This window comes from Hyaena hyaena, unplaced genomic scaffold (assembly GCF_003009895.1).
Source record: "Hyaena hyaena isolate Hyena2069 unplaced genomic scaffold, ASM300989v1 scaffold_858, whole genome shotgun sequence".
Lineage (NCBI taxonomy): Eukaryota > Metazoa > Chordata > Mammalia > Carnivora > Hyaenidae > Hyaena > Hyaena hyaena.
Window position 1 is genome coordinate 600,996 of NW_024081484.1, and position 17,264 is coordinate 618,259.

Below are 17,264 nucleotides of genomic sequence, written 5' to 3' on the forward strand. Positions count from 1 at the left end.
AGCATGGTGTCTGCTTGAGATTCTCTCTCTCCCTCCGCCCCTCCCTGGCTCACTCTCTCTCTCTCTCTCTTAGGGAAAAAAAATCCCCTAAGAGCCCTTTATAAGAGCAAGACAAAATATTTGATGTACGTCAGAGTAGACACTTCTCAACTGTGCATCTTGGGCCACACCTCATCCCCTAAAATTCTGTATTGATGTGTGTGGTCGGTTTGAGAGCCATCATAATGTGGACACATAAGAACCAGCAAGATCAAGCCCACAAAGCATGAAAGCAGATGGTTTTGTAGAACCCAGTGTGAAAAGACACGTATAATAGGAATTATTTACACTATTTAACCATTCTCACAATAATTAATGGGAGTTTTCAAAAGAAGTCCTTTTTTTTTCAAATGCAGACATAATCTTCAATATTCTAACTGGCAGATTTACAAGCATTTTAGACAACATGACTCTGGTCATATAAAAGTTTAGTTTTATTATAGCACTTTATGCAAACATTCAGTACTTTTTGCCACTTCTATCATCCTTCAGCAAGGCAGTAAGTTACAAATAAGAAAATATAAACAAAAATTACACAATTATTAACAAAATCTACTTTGAATTATCCTATAAATTTTATAATGCAATTAACACCAGTATTTTATTCCATTCGATAATGTTTCTTTTGGTTCCTTTAATTATAAAACCTGAAGGCTCTGAACTTGGTGGAATGATCTTCAGCTGTGGAAGGAAATGTTAAACAGATAATTCTACATAGCGTTTCCAGTGAAGTGCTCGCTTTTTAACTTTGATTAAATGCCATCTTTTAACACAAATAATAGAAAATATTTATATGGTCGTGTGGTCACAGTTCTCTAGCGCTTTGCTCCAGCCTGGACACTGACCATGGAAAAGTAGATGCCTTTCTGAGCCAGCAGCTGTTGATGTGTGCCATGCTCCTTGACCTTGCCGTTATGAAACACCACTATCAGGTCTGCGTTCTGGATGGTGGACAGGCGGTGAGCAATCACGATGCAGGTGCGGCCTTCTCTGGCTTTGTCCAGGGCTTCTTGAACAACCTGATCAGTAACCACAGGCATTTACGCTGATTAAAAATCATTCTCTCCTTTCTTCCTTCATAATAAGGCTCACCATCTCCCAATAATAGGTCCTCCTTTAATAATGGTATCAGTGAGATGTAACAGAATTTACAAAGCCAGAAATCTGTCATATCAGAAGATAATCCTAGTCTGGATTAGTTCTGAGGCAGGAGTTATCTATTTTCAAAGTTATGACAATAAATGCAGTCTGTCTGATCATTTAAAAACATGTACAGGTGTGTCCATCCACACGACATCCTTCAAAGCAACCCTCCAGTCCAGCAATACAGCAAATTCAGGAAGACTGAGCACAGACTCAACTTCTGGCATTTTTGAGAAAGGGTATATCTCAGAATTGACTTGTCTTTCAGATACCTGAATACTCAACTTTTTCCTAAACTGAAAATGATTAACAATATATATCTCCGGTACCGTCAGCTTTTTCACAGTATTAATAACCTTCTGCTTTTTTATATAGTCACTGAGGAGATGCCCCCAGTAGAAATAGGAAATTGGTCTCCTGAACATAGCTTCTAAGGGTCAATACAGAGATCCAGGGCTATTTTTAGGAGCCTAAGTGCGTAAGTGCTTTAAGACTGATTTCTCCTATTTCATCTTAGTTCTCTTGAATAACGGCCACAGAAAGTGTTTAAATTCCACTGACAACTGACATAACAATCAATGTACCTGGGCTGAATTTTGTTCTCTACCATGGAAGACAGAAGCATAAATGTAAACCTTTTAAGGACAAGCAATTCGAGTGTGAATGAATTAAATTCTTACCTTTTCACTTTCTGTGTCCAGAGCTGATGTAGCTTCATCCAAAAGCAAAATACGAGGCTGTCTTACAAGGGCACGAGCTATTGCAATTCGCTGCTTCTGGCCACCAGAGAGCTGGGTTCCTTTGTCTCCTACTCTGGTATTGTATTTCTGTGAACAGGGTTTTGTTATTATGAAACGTAGAACTGATAATTCTAAAAAATAGTGCGCTCAGAGAAAATAGGACTACTACCATAAATTCACACAAAAATTTAAGTTCAGAAGCTGAGAATGGGTTCACAGAGAATTAATAAAAACGGAGCTCTAAACAGCAGGTTTGAGTTCTCTTCTTGAAAATAGACATTTGGGTCCTAGAAATTATATTTTATTTAAACAAGTCAATATCTTCATCAGGAAGAATACTGTTGCAATGTTATTCTCTTCCAGTCTTCTGGTTTCATTATATTTAGGACAAAGATTGGTTTTGATGAAGGAAATCTGAATTGTACAGGCCATGCAGAAATAAATGAAGCTCATCTTACTTACAACCAGCAGGTGGAGCTCTCTGCATTATTTTACAGTCAAGGAGGGAAGAAACTCAGGATGCTGGCCTTTTGGTATCTGTTTTTATCTCTTATGCTTCAATAATTTTAATGGATGGTAAGGAATTCCACTATGATGTCTAACTTTAATAGCTAAAATACCCTCTTTAAAATTTTTTGATTTCAGAGTTCTCTCCAAGTTCTTCAGACACAGTTTACCACAGTGTCATTAACTATTTAATAGAATGATAGGAAGAGTTAAAAGGATATGTAGGGGAGAGCAGGAACAAGAGGTGACAGAATGTGTAACCTAGAAGACAATATTATGGGCTCTGATCCTGCGCCCAGAGTTAGACTTAGAAATTTATGTTCTATACAGGATAGCCTATTTTTATTTGCTATTATCTGGTAACCCTAGTTCAATGGCACTCAGATTGAGATCTCCACATGCAGGTGGAGTTAGAGGACCCCAGGTGAGGCTCCAGCAGATGCTTCGGACTGGCTCCATCTCAGAGCTGCAGGTGTGTCTCAGAAGGCAGGAGTGACGGGGTGCCTGGGTGGTGCAGTTAAGTGTTCCACTCTTGATTTCAGCTCAGGTCATCTCACAGTCCACCAAGCTCCACATCAGGCTTTGTGCTGACAATGTGGAGCCTGCTTGGGATTCTCACGTTTTCTCTCTGCCCCTCCCCCACTCTCTCTCAAAAATAATTAAACATTAAAAAAAAGGCAGCAGGGGCACTGAAGTGTGTCCCATGTGAGTGTAGGGATTCCCAGGTTGCAATGAGATAATATCAATCCTGCTGAAGCAGGCAAAGGCAGGGCTGTAACCCTGAAGGGAGCTGGTAACCAGAGTAGCCTCCTGCAGTGTGAGGTAAATCCTAGTAGGAATCACTCAGGTAAAGAAGTGGGTCCTTGGGCAGAAAAAATAGGACTTAAGGAGTTCTGCCTTCTGTTTCTACGTCTAGACATTGAGGAAAAGAATCATGACATCTATAGGTGTGTGCTCTGTGTGCAAAGATCAGGAGCCCAGAAAGGCTGGGTCCCTTTGGTAGACAAATAATGAATGCCAGAGGACAAGGTATATTTAATAGGCTAATTAATATTTACTGTCTGTGTTTGTCTTTGTTAACTACTAGCCCAGTGGCTCTCAAACTGTAGCCTGGTATCTGGGATATTAAAACACACATTGTTAAACTGTTATCTCCAAAGTTCCTGATCCAACAGTTCTAATATGATGGTCAATGCCCATAATTAGAGATCATTAGTAAAGGGGACTGAAGCTATATCTTTCAAGTTTTCTACCCTTGGAAAGGACTGATTATCCACAGCTGGGCGAGAAGGTTAAAAGGAGGGAAGAGCCACCTGGGTGGCTCAGTCGGCTGAGTGTCCAACTTCAGCTCAGGTCATGATCTGGCAGTTCGTCAATTCATGCTGACAGCTCAGAGCCTGGAGCCTGCTTTAGATAATACATCTCCCTCTCTCTCTGCCCCTCCCCTGTTCGTGCTCTATCTTTCTCTAAGAAAAAACATTAATTTTTTTTTCATTTTAAAAAATGAGGGACGAGGAACAATTCCTCCTCCCCAGGGGTCTATGGTGTGGTGGCAGCAGTTGTCAGAAGAGCCTCAGGTAAAGGAGACCCTGGGAAAGAGTTAGGACCAGCTGTTTTTGCTGTCCTTCTGCATAAGGAGATTTCCTTTCCACGGGTTTGAGGCTACTGAGCTTTATTTTTAGGGGTGCTTCCTTATAATAAAGAAATTAGTCATAATGGGAGGGGGTATAGATATATGGGGTCAAGGTGACTTCAAAACGCAGGACCTGGGGCACATGGGTGGCTTGACCAGTTAAGTGTCTGACTCTTGGTTTTGGCTCAGGTTATTATCTTAGGGTTTGTGGGTTTGAGCTTCACATCAGGTTCTGTGCTGACAGCACAGAGTCTGCTCGGGATTCTGTCTCCTCCTCTCTCTGTCCGATGCTCCCCTGCTCTTTCTCAAAAAAAAAAAACAAACAAAACAAAACAAAAAAAAACAACAACAAGAAAAACCCAAACTTTAAAAAAAATGCAGGACCTAAGAAGCTTAAGAGAGGGCAAGAGATTCCTTTAATCTAACATCCCAGGAAGAATTTAGAGAGCATCCACAGGCAAGAGTCCAGAGAGCCCCAAAGAAGGGTTTCAATAATAAACCTTATAAGCAGAGCTTGGGAGCCATGAAAGGTGCAATGATGAAGAGTACATGGTATGAAAGCCACTCCAAAGGCTGAGCTCTATTCAGAGAAAGCCTTCTTTCTGACATGGCTCAGTTCTCCAGCCTGGCCCAACTCCACCGAGGCAGGTCTGCAGCACGGGGGAGAGCAGCAAGGAAGCAGAAGGAAGGTCAGGAGAGAAATGGGGGCAGAGCAGCTTGTGCCTGCTCCTGCGAGCCCTATGCTTAGGCCCAGAGGGAAAGGCCTTCCTCAGATATGCACTTTGTTTTTTTTTAAATGTTTGTTTATTTCTGAGAGAGAGACAGAGCATGAGTAGGGGAGGGGCAGAGAGAGAGGGAGACACAGAATGCGAAGCAGCCTCCAGGCTCTGAGCTAGCTGTCAGCCCGATGCGGGGCTAGAACCCACTAACTGTGAGATCATGACCTGAGCCGAAGTTGGACGCTTAACCGACTGAGCCACCCAGGCACCCCAGATATGCACTTTTCAGTCAGGCTTGCTCACAGGGAGAGCCAGTTGGGTGATAACACAAACATGATAGCAAATGGGGATAGGAAGTGTGGCTAGATGTTGTGTACAGGGGGTGTGTATTTTGGTTGCTCACTTCTCTTCACCTTTGGGAAACCAGGCCTTTAGAAATCCAACTGTGCATCAGGGAGGCTGCCACAGGCTCCTGGGCTACTAACGTGGAGAAAGACTTACATCAGGCAGTGTCTCGATGAAGGGGTGAATGTTGGCCTCCTTGGCCGCATGCACAATCTCTTCCTGGGACACTACCCGGCTGTTGTCTCCGTAGGCAATGTTCTCAGCAATGCTGCAGTCGAACAGGATGGGCTCCTGGGACACAATGCCCATGTGTGCTCGGAGCCACTGGACATTCAGGTGCTTTATCGCTTTCCCATCAATTAGCTGAAAAGGAGAGTTCACAGATAACTTCAGGACCAAGCACATTTTTAACTTAGCAGAATCAGTATTGTTACTTTATACATTAAAATTGCCAAGTACATGTGGTACTCTGTTGTTGAGTTTGGACTGTCAAAGTTAACTAAACAAGGTCATGACTGTATGCTCTGATGGTTTCCCATACATGCATGTGGTAGGCAGGATAACGTCTGCCTGCCTAGAGATCCATGTTCTAATCCACAAACCACTGAATGTTAGATCACATGGCAAAAGGGAATTAAGGTATAAGGTTGCTCATCAGCTGATCTCAAAATACGATGATCTGGGATTATCCAGGTGGGCCCAAAGTAATCATGAGAGTCTTCATGCAAGAGGGAGGAAGATAGTGTTAGTGATGCAATGTGACAAACACTCAAGTCGTCATTGTTGGCTTTGAAGATCGAGGAAGGGGCCAGGAGCTAGAAAAAGTAAGAAAAGAGTCCCTTGGATCCTCCAGAAGGAACACAGTCCCAGGAACACATTGGTTTCAGCCTGGTGAAATCCATTCTAGACATCTGAATTTCAGAATTTGTAAGATAATAAGTTTATATTGTTTTATACCACTGAATTTGCTGGCACCTTCATTCTTATGTATTAGTTTCTCCCAAGAAAAGTAGCTGAGATTAAACTGGAAATAAGTAACTACTGTGAGCACTCAATAGGTTTTCAGGTCAGGCTTCTAAGAATCAGGTTTTGGAAGAAGGGGACACAGTGGTTAAATGGAACAGAAGTTAAGTGTGGGAAGGTGGGTACTATATCTGTAAGTAGTTGTTGATCTTGGGGAAATGAATTAATTTCTCGAACAGTTTTGTTGTGGGTAAGACGAGTATTATGATAATAAGGCCTAAACTCATAAAACTGAGTATGTCTGGATCATGTCTGGAGCCCACTCAGCACTATGCAGGGCACTGAGTAAATGCTCAAAAATTGTCAGAGACCGGTAATTCTGTGCCGCTGTCATTGAAACTACAGTGGATGGAGAGAGGCCTGCAGGGGGATGAAAGGGTGGACAGACATCTGGAATGTTGAGCCAAAGGAGTAAGAAGGAGAAGCTACCTCTTCTCTAAGTGACCTGGCTCCCTGGGGAGTGCCCCTCACAGCCTTGCTCTGATGCATGTGTCGGCCCCAAAGATCTACTTTGCAAGAGAACTCTGGTATTTCGATGAGAGCTATTCATCCCCCCTGAAGAAGACATCAGTGACTCAGCTTCAAGCTTTTCTCAGAGTGGTGGTGACTATATCCTGAGCTGTATATACTCTTTGGTTCTATGTGCCTGGCTGGGTACACCTGGGCGACAGCTGGCCAGGGGCAGGGTCCAATCTTTGCTGCAGGAACACGCCTTCTGTTTGTGAAGCTGGCAAGCGCAGGGATAGAAAACAAAGCCAGGACCTTGTTAGTACCAAGCCCAGTTGCCATGGAGACTATTCCAGCATCTGTGTTCCAGGATTTCTTATGGTGTTAAGTGAAGGTGGGAAGTAGAAGGTGGAGAGAGGCAATAAAAGCCACACAAGGATTGATGAAACAGCAGGTCTTGTTAGATGGAACACAGTACTTGAGAAATGGAAATTTCAGGAAAGAAGGAGTGGTTTAATTTTTTTTTTCAAGCTTATGCTGCTGAGAGGAAAACAGACACTGCCTAACTAATATAATTAGACAAATCTGAATGATCCCATCACATTTTAATGAGTTTCCCTGTCACCCTGCATTCAGTAACACTCTTGGCTCTCTTCACCCCCCCTCCCCCCATGATACACTGGAATTGGAAACTACTTAAAACCTGTGTTAGCTGAAACATCCTTTCTGTAGAGAAAACATGTTTAGAAATCCAAATATAAAAGAGATCAATGCAGAAGTTCTTTGGCTGAGGCATGGATGAAGGTCTGAGGGAAGACCAAGGAATTTTGGGGAATCAGTGAACACTGTTCAAAAGATACTGGCCTAAATAAAAACAAGGAAAGTAAACACATTGGTAATAACAAGATTAATCCAGATTAAAATGACCAGCTATCTGTATTCCAGGTTGTTAAATGTACTGCTGCTTTCATTGGCACAATCAAATATGTGTTATTCTGCTATATGTATTTACTATGAAATCACAATTACAGATAAAGTATTGAGCACTGGCTATATTATAGGTCCTGTGATAATCTTATCTCATGCATTCTCTTGTTTAAACTTTACAACATCCTTTTGTTTTTGTTTTTTTTTACAAATAGTTTATTGTCAAATTAGTTTCCACATGACACTCAGTGCTCATCCCCACAAGTGCCCTCCTCCATGCCCATCCCCCCCTCCCCCCCACATCCATCAGTCCTCAGTTTTTGTCAGCATTCAAGAGTCTCTCATGGTTTGCCTCTCTCCCTTTCCCCCACCATTCCCCCCCTTCTTCTCCCCCTTATTCCTCCGTCAAGTTCCTCCTAATCCTCCTATACGTGCAAACATATGATATTTGTCCTTCTCTGCCTGACTTATTTCGCTCAGCATAACCCCCTCAAGGTCCATCCATGTTGCTACACATGGCCAGATTTCATTGTTTCTCATTGCCATGTAGTATTCCATACAACATCCTTTTGTGAGGTAGGTGTGGTTTTAGTCTCCATTTTATAGATTAAAAAAAAAAAAAAAAGAGCGAAATGACATGCAAGAGGTCACACACTAACCAGAGGAGCTAGGATTGAATGTATACACTATAGGCTGGGTTTTGGTAACACAAGTGTCTTGTAATTGAAAGATACCTTCTGTCCTCCCTCAAAGAGGAATGTCCCATGTTAGCTCTGGCACCTACCACCTAATAAACCAGACTAAGACAACAGGCTCCTGACAACGGTGCGTGGCATGGATTGGAGAGAGGAGAAGAGAAAGGTTGGGGAAGACTCAGACCACAGCCCATTTTACAGTGAGGCTAATGAAGTTTAGCTTCAAAGGTCCTGACCTGTAGGTAACTGCTGGGAGCTGTACCGTGTTCTGGGATGGGGTGGGGTGGGGGGATGGCAGAAGGCCAGGCTGCAGTCAGGAACCTTCCAGATGAGTATTTATGATAACCTCTCTAAAGAGAAAAGGGACCTGAATCTTTAAGGTTTTGATATTTTGTTATGATTTGTTTTATTAGAAGTAAATATTCACTTTGTACCTAATTTTGTATTCATAACTTTGTATTATTCTTTTATGGAGACTCCCTAGAAACGTATAACCTTCAAGCTCCACAAAACTTGGAACCTCCCCTCTCTACAATGTGGTGGCTTCATTTTTCAAGACTCCCCAAAATTTAATCTACACCATTCAAATTTATCAGCTCAGTGGCTCTCAAACAATGGATGGCACCAAAATCACCTGGGAAAATTGTAAAAATTAAAGGACCAGACCCTGACCTAATGGAATGAACCAGGGTGGCTATGTTCTTTAGTAGTTCTGTAAACCATTCTGATGGATGGAGAACCACAGCTCAGGTCACTGTTTCTCAAAGTATAATTCAAGGCCAAGTGATGGTCACAAAGATTTCCTGACCTCAGGGTCACATCCTTTCTTCAGTTCTTATGATCAGTCATGCTCAGATCCATACTCATTTTTACATGGCAACAAGAGCTAATTGTTCTTAACTTACTGAGTTATTAAGGGTTACTAATTAATGTAACATTAATAAAACTTGGCACATTTTATTAGTGTTTCTTGAGGACACTTCCGCTAAGAAGTTTGGCTGTTATGCACCACTTGGCAGTACTTCAAAGCTCTAGCACGAATGTACAGGAGCAGATAATAGTGTTCCTTAAATAGATAAAGACACTTTGTTTTCCTTGTATTATCAGTGTTGGCTTGAGATGGTTATTGTCCAAGGCACTGACCATTCATTTCTATATTCCTCTGTGTCTACCTTTCCAAATATGAAGGGACCAAGAGGCTAAAAACTATTTCTCAGACTCCCTTTTGGCTCTGGAAGTAATGGAGGTTTTGGCAGTGAGATGCACTGTGCAAAATCTGTAAGGCATAGGCTAATTCTCTTTAGGAGCAGCAGTAAACTAACACATGTGACTATGAGTATAGTAGGGAGGCCATGATATTTTTTTTATTCTTCCTAAATGGGTTATAGTTTGAAAGTTTAAGAATGAGATCTTTCATTAAATCTGCTATTTCAGCCCAAATAGTCTATATGGATATATGGTCATTGGGAGCAAATCACCTATCAACTGTAGCCCACATTACCTCTTACATCAAATGACATCTTAACGACTCACCCTTTCAACCCCATGCAATGGCTCTACTTATCTCTTAAGAACCAGCTCTAGGGCTATCTTTTATATAATTCATCAAAGTATAGGCCTCATCTCTTCAGTGAAAGTCTTGGAGTACAGGCATTATCACCTATTATTTATTAGAGCTCAGCATTTAATGCATTGCTTACTCAACAACTATTAAAGACCATAATCTGTCCTGAGAGCTAACATTTCCTCCTGTAATTGCTTCATCACTCTCTTCCTTTAGAGTCCTTTGTTCAAAGTTCAACCACAAAACTGAAGCATAAAATCAGCATTCACAGAAAACATAAAACAAGAAAGTAAAAACAGGGGACAACGCTTATGCAGCTGTTAAAAAACAGACTGAGCAGAATACAATAAAAATATTTATGACTATAGGTTGAAAGTTTTATTTCCATGTCAGTCATTAATGCAAGTGGGGCCCATGTGGAGCTGAGGCATCAATGTGACTATACGTAACAGTGTCCATTCTTGTTTGGTCAGTGCCTATGCCATTTCAGTTGTTAAATATTTTTAATATCACCTCTGAGTATGACCAGTAACTAAATAAAACTTCTTGCTATAAATTCTATTCCTTCCTAATTTGATTCTTTTCCTGTTCTCCACTGTAGTCACAGTGCTCCCTTCGCGACTCCCATGTCATCCACAGTACCTAAGAGAGTTCCTAACAGGCACTGAATAAATGTTTATTAAATGTTGAATGAACAAACCTGACCCTTCATTTATTCTTTTAATTCAGGGAATAAAAAGGAATCCCTCTATATTTCTTTATCTGCTTCCCAAATTTGTTGATTTCACTTTTTAGAAGCTATTTCAATATCCTCTCTCAATGGTTTTATCTCATCCTCAGCCATAAAAATGCTCAAGATTTCCTCCTTGAAACTTTTCCTGGGACTCTGCTTCCCCACTCACGCTGCTGCTTTTACTGCCCTTTCTCTCACCTTTGATCTTCTAGATGATCTGCACTCAGTCTACACTTCTCCTTCCAGCCATCCCTCAGCCATGCTAGACTGGTTCCCCACCAACACTTCACTAAGAATAATTTAAAATGTCTTAAGTAGCCCATTAAATTGTCAAATCCTATCATGTCATTTCAGTCTTCATCTTACTCTACCTTTCCACAGCACCTGTCATTGCTAACTATCTTCTCCTTCTCGAAACATTCCTCATCCCGGGCACTTGCCTTACTTGTCTCTCCTAGCACCCCTCCCTCTCCTCTATCTTTCTGCTACTTAAATTTTTGTTGGATCCTCTCAATAAAACAGAAATGTAACCAAAGGAAGAGAAGGGAGATGGGCAATAAAAAGGCTGCTCACAAAGGAGGGCAGAGGGGCAGTTTGAGAGAGAGGCCAGAGAGGTTGGCTGGGGCAGCAGACACAGCTTGGAGATTCGTATCTAGGATGTCAGACTTTAAGTGAGACTGTTGTTTAAAGGTTGGAAAAACTGCGGCTTATAGTAAAAAATTAAACACATCCAGGCATTCCAGTGATGAAACACTTAAAACAAGGTGAATAAGAAAGCGTGCTCACCACTGTGCCGGTCAAGGGGTCGTAGAACCGCTCCAGGAGCTGGACCACCGTGCTCTTCCCGCAGCCGCTGCTGCCCACCAGGGCCAGCGTCTGGCCCTTCTTCACCTCCAGGCTCAGCCCCTGAAGCACTGGGATGTCTGGTCGAGTGGGATAGTTGAACACGACTTCATTAAATGTCACATTTCCTTCTAACGTATTCTAAAATCAGAACAGTAACAAAAGAGATGATTACTGCGACCCTGAACATGCATTGTGCGATGAACCCCCTCTGTCACCAGGTGTCAGAAGACGGTGAACTTGTATTATAATTAGGCTGTATTTGTAACTGCTAGAATGTAGTAAAAGTAAGATCTAAGAGAGTCAGTGTTTTTATAGCCTGTACTGTTAATACAATACAAATGTGATAACTCAAATCTGTTTTCTAAGAATAAACTACATAAAATAAAACCCAATTAACAGGATTTGCTTATAAATTGGGTAGTATCTCCATCTCTCTGTAGCCTTGTTATACAAAAATGCTGGATGTTAACAGACATTATTAGCATTTATTAAAATGACCTCATGATCTAGAAAGTTTTATTTTATTACCTGTGAATAAAAAAAAGACACATTTTATTAAATTTCCTCTTAGAATACTTTCACTCATCAGTTAGGAATCAAAACACATCATCAAAACTTCAAACTCACGGGCGTCAGGCCTTCTGTGCTATAGCTGTCGATCATAGGGATTTTTTCAATGATCATGATGACGTGGGCAGCTGATATTTTGGCTTTGGCATAGTCCGGAGCAAATGAACTGACCTGTCCCACTGCCATGGCACCGAAGACAATAGCTGAGAATACCCTGCAAACACAAAGACAAAATCTAGCGGAGTTGTGGCTATAATGCTAGACTGCTGATGGTTCTACAAGAGAGAACACTGCCTCAAAGAATGTTAAAACACAAGTTAAAAATATAAAACAGTCAACACTTCTAGTAAGTTCTCATCAATGTAATAGATTGTAAAAGGGCCCCTCCTTTTTCATCTGTCTCTGTGTCCTCACCTTCTTGTAATGGGACTCTGCAGCTCCTCCGTTTAACAAGTGGAATTTGTTTTTCTACCCTTTGAATCTGAGTTAGCCTGTGACTGGCTTTGGCCAACAGGATGTGGTGGAAGTGACTGTTGCCAATTCTAAGCCTATGATTCAGAGGGCCTTGTGTGCTTCTCTCTCTCTCTCTCTCTCTGACACCACCACAAGCCCAGCTAGCCTCTGGAGGACAAGGCACTGATGAGAGAAAGCTGTGGGGACCACAGCCAGCCAGTTCGTCTTGCTCCACACACACAAGTAAGCCTACGTGCGATCTGTTATGTCCATCCCAGATCAGCAGAACTGCCCAGCTGACCCACAGACTTGTGGGCAAATATGACTGTTTATGATTGTGTGACACTGGGGGTGAGTGGTAGGTTGGTATGTAGCATGATTGTGGTATACAGGCATCTGCAACAACGTGGATGGACCTAGCAGGCATTGTGCTAAGTCGAATAAGTCAGATTTTGAAAAAGACAAATCCCATATGATTTCACTCAAGTGGAATCTAAAAACACAGATGAATAAACAAGCAAACAAAAGTAGAATCTGACCTGTAAAGCAGAGAACAAACTGATGGTGGCCAGAGGGGAATGGGTGAGCAAAATGGGTGAAGGGGAGCGGGAGACACAGGCTTCTAGTTATGGAATGAATATGTCACAAGAATAAAAGGTGCAGCAGAGAAAATCCAGCCAGTGATATTATAATAACCTTGGATGGTAAAAGATACTAGTTGAACTTGCAGTGAGCACAGCATAACATACAGAGAAGTGGAATCACACTATGTTGTGCACCTGAAACTAATGTGACACTGTGTGTCAACTATTAAAATAAATAACAGATCTAGGCATTGGTGCTGAAATTACATCAGATGCTTAGAAAATATGTGAGCTGTATAGAAAAGAGTTCCTTAGAGAGACAGGTAGCATGCTGCTCTCAGGATGCACTCATATTCTTAACCTATGACATAAAAATCATAGCAGCTTAAAGCTAGGAAAGACTCCACAGGATATCAAGTCCAGCGCTCAATGTTTGTTCCATGGGCACTTCCCCTAAGTTGGCCTCCATTCTTTGTTTTAGGAAGTAGCAAGTTTGATTAAGTTTGTTGTTCAGAAGTTCTTTTTCAAATGAAGAAAAATGTATATCCTTTTGCATTACAGCCCTTACTGGAATATTTTTTAAAAGGCCTTATGTTTCTTTGATGACTCCTGTCTTTTTCAACACTCAAGCTGTCCCACTGGACACATTTCTCAACAATGCCTTTTTATTTGTTTTTATTTATTTTTTAATTTTTTTTTAGTGTTTTATTTATTTCTGAGAGAGAGAGAGACAGTGTGAGCAGGGGAGGGTCAGAGAGAGAGGGAGACAGAGAATCTGAAACAGGCTCCAGGTTACGAGCTGGCTGTCAGCACAGAGCCCAACGTGGGGCTCGAACCCACGAACTGTGAGATCATGACCTGAGCTGAAGTCAGACACTTAACCAACTGAGCCACCCAGGAGCCCCTACCTTTTTATTTATTTATTTTTTCTTTCCAAGTTTGTATTTAAATTCCAGGTAGTTAACATACACTATACTATTAGTTTAGGTTTAGAATTCAGTGATTCATCACTTACATATAACACCCAATGCTCCTCAGAAGTGCCCTCCTTAGTACCCATCACCTATTTTGTCCATTCTCCCACCCATATCCCTGCTGGTCACCATCAGTGTGTCTGCTACAGTTAAGAGTCTATTTCTTGGTTTTCCTCTCTTTATTTCTTCCCCTATGTTCATCTGTTTTGTTTCTTAAATTCCACATGAGTGAAATCATATGGCATTTATCTTTCTCTGGCTTCTGTCACTTAGCATGATACTCTCTAGCTCCATCCACATCATAGCAAATGGAAAGATTTCATTCTTTTTGATGGCTGAGTAATATTTCATTGTGTATATATAGCACCTCTCTTTATCCAATAATCAGTCAAAGGACACTTGGACTGTTTCCACAATTTGGGATATCAATTCCACAATTTGGAATTGGAATATCAACATGCCTTTTGAAACAGTGGGCCTGGAACTAAAAGACTACTTGGGAGCCCTCCTGGAAGAGTACTGTGAGCCTGTCACATCATCTCCTCTTGACTCTAAATAAATCATACAAATGGTTGGTCAATCTCAGGCTTGTCATCATTTACCCCTGGGAGATCTTTTAAAAAATGGACTGCCTTTCAGACAAGCCTCCCCTTTCCTCTACTTGGAAGATTGATTTTCCCAATCTAAATGCTCAACCATCAGCAACTTTTATCAATTCAATGCCTTACCTTGAAGTAAAGCAATATATCAAATAGTTACCTAATCGAAGACCCAATGCCAATGATGCATGCTTTTGCTCTTTTGGTCCAAGTCATAAAAAGCTCTTGTAGATCATTTGTCAGAAAGAGATACTAAGTGGAAAATTTAAATCTTCTGTTGGGGTCGTCCTGAGCAAACTATGATGCACACACATGCCAATGTTTCAACAGGCTGGAAATACTACACTAACACCTACATTAGCTAAGCTGAGGTGATTCTGGTTTAAATGTAAAACTGTATTACCACTATTTATGGTAGGCTATCAAAGGGCAGAATCTCACCCATCACGAAATCTACACACTCAGAAAGATTCTATCTACTTTTCACTACCCAACTGCATATTTGAATACTTGGGGGTGCAATTAAGTTCAGGCCTGTCTTCTCCTGACTGAGGTACAATTTTCTGCATTCACAACAATCAGGCAGAAATCCCAATCTAGCCTTTCCCTTGTCTTTTCTGAATTTCTTTATCTCTCACATTCTAACTGTTCTTCTTTTATCAAGGAAAGAAAATTTATGCTGGAATCTCCCAGTGCTTGCAGAATTCAGTGTTCTACACCTGCTCTTTACTTGCCTTGTTGAGAGTTCTCTAAAAGGAGCTAGACACTTGGCTCTGGGTTAGGCTTCTTCCCAAATGCCAATGCCTCCTGGAAACCCCTCAGTGAATCACTACCCCATTGAGCCACAGATTCAGAAAGGTCAAAGGTATGAGTCAGCACTGGGGAGGGGAAGTCACTGATTCCCTAAATGAAACAGGGTCCTTCAGAGATCATACAAAGAGACTCAAGAGGCAAATGCCACCTTCTGAATCACCATAATCTCTTCACAAAGCTTCACAGTAAGGTTTTCTACTTAGATATGAAGCATGTTCATCTCTGTTTTATTTCTAGGGTTCAACTCTAAATATTAACCTGATACTTACAAGAGAACATCTTGAAAATCCATGAACTGATTTGCCACCAAGTAGGCACCAAACCGGAAACAGCCAGCATAGGAAAAGTACATCATTGCCTGGGTGATGGAAAACGAGATTCCAAAGATATGTGCTTTCCTCAAAGAGTTTCTGAAAAGGAGACATTAGGAAACTTACTTGACTTTCATTTTTCAGTCCTTAAAAAATAAGGATGGATCAGCAGTGGGATGCCAAAAACAAAAATGGGTTCTGTTTCCAAAAAAGTTAAATTTGGTCCTCATTTTCCCACTTGTGAACATTTAGCAAACTGCCTGATGGAGTATTAACTGCACCTCAAAGTACTGAGGTAAAGTTAAAATAAGCCAAGGAAAACCTGAAGAGCCCATTAGAGGTTAATAAGAGGAAGTTCCTTCTCTTGCCCCAACTTTTGGACAAACATATGCACTCTATAGTAAACATTCATTCAACACACATTTACCCAACACCTACAAGCTGCAGGGAGCATATTGGGTGACATAGAAGAATCAGTCATGTTCTTGCCCTTGGGGACCCAGGAGTTGATTACAATTATGCAGTGAGGGAACTTTATGAATAACATGTTAAGGGAAGAAAGGAGGAAGCACAACTCTCTGGAGGAGTTAGAGAACACTTCACAAAGGTGTTAACACTGGTGGATTTTCTGAGCCATGTGAATTGGCTGGTGAGTGGGCAGCCCTCTGGGCCTCCTACCCCTGCTTCAACCAGGTCAATTCCATTCATATCTGTTTCATATATTGGGATTACAAATGAAAACATTTTCAGGAAAAAAAACCTCTACTATTATTTTTTTAAAATCTTGAAAACTCATCAATAAGGACCAGCTCTCTCCATTTACCATATAAGAAACTGAGATTTGGGATGGGCTTACTTTTTCCAACTCTCGCTGGAGGAGCTCATTAAATTCCTTTAATACAGAAATTCTCCACTACAGAAGTGTCAAAAGAGGAAGGAAAGGCATACTCAAGACATACCACCCCCTCAGGTCCCACAGATAGCTCAAATTTCATGTTCCATAGAGAACTCATTCCCAAGAAAAGCAAATAATAGGGTCATTACCCAAACTTGGCATCAGAGAGTCATTCTCTATCCTCTCTCCTTCTACTTCCCATCAGCTACCCACTCTGTAGGTTCTACCTCAAAGAGGTCAGGGTCTTGTGACTTCTGTCCTGGCTAACTACAAGTGTTTCCCATTGGTTCCCTTATAGTAGCTTCTAGTAGCTTCTTCACTTGTTCCCTACCTTCTGGCCAAATTAATCCTTCTGAAAACAAGTCTGATGATTGAAAAACCTCCCCGCACTCCCCTCCCACTCTTCAGTGGTTATTACCTGTATGGTACCTGCAAACTCTGTGCATACATATATTCAAACTTTTCCTCTCGAGTCAAAGAGACAACAGTTCGGAAGTTTTCGATTGCTTCAGTAGCAATCTGTAACAGACAGCCCCCAGTCACAGAGGTGAAAAAACAGTGGTAATTAGTGTGAATTCCAAAAAAGGGATTAATAAAATTAATTTTATTACATATTATTTATTATGACCTATGATCCTCACTATAAGAAGATTGTAATTTGTAAAATCAAATTTTAGATCTGGAAGGAAGATTGGCTAATTCAG

At 41.2% G+C, this 17,264-nt stretch overlaps 1 protein-coding gene across 1 annotated transcript in view; it reads right to left on the bottom strand.

Moving 5' to 3' along the window:
- Positions 1-452: 452 nt before the first annotated feature.
- The window catches only part of ABCB1 (ATP binding cassette subfamily B member 1), a 98,897-nt gene continuing 82,085 nt past the window's right edge, over positions 453-17,264 (bottom strand). Inside the window, exons 22-28 of the mRNA XM_039219982.1 lie at positions 16,979-17,079; positions 15,624-15,764; positions 11,989-12,145; positions 11,302-11,499; positions 5,283-5,489; positions 1,863-2,009; positions 453-1,058 (exon numbers count right to left, since the gene is read on the bottom strand). Of these exons, the coding sequence (XP_039075913.1) occupies positions 855-1,058; positions 1,863-2,009; positions 5,283-5,489; positions 11,302-11,499; positions 11,989-12,145; positions 15,624-15,764; positions 16,979-17,079 (1,155 nt within the window). The 3' untranslated portion in view covers positions 453-854. The remainder of the gene's footprint in view (positions 1,059-1,862; positions 2,010-5,282; positions 5,490-11,301; positions 11,500-11,988; positions 12,146-15,623; positions 15,765-16,978; positions 17,080-17,264) is intronic.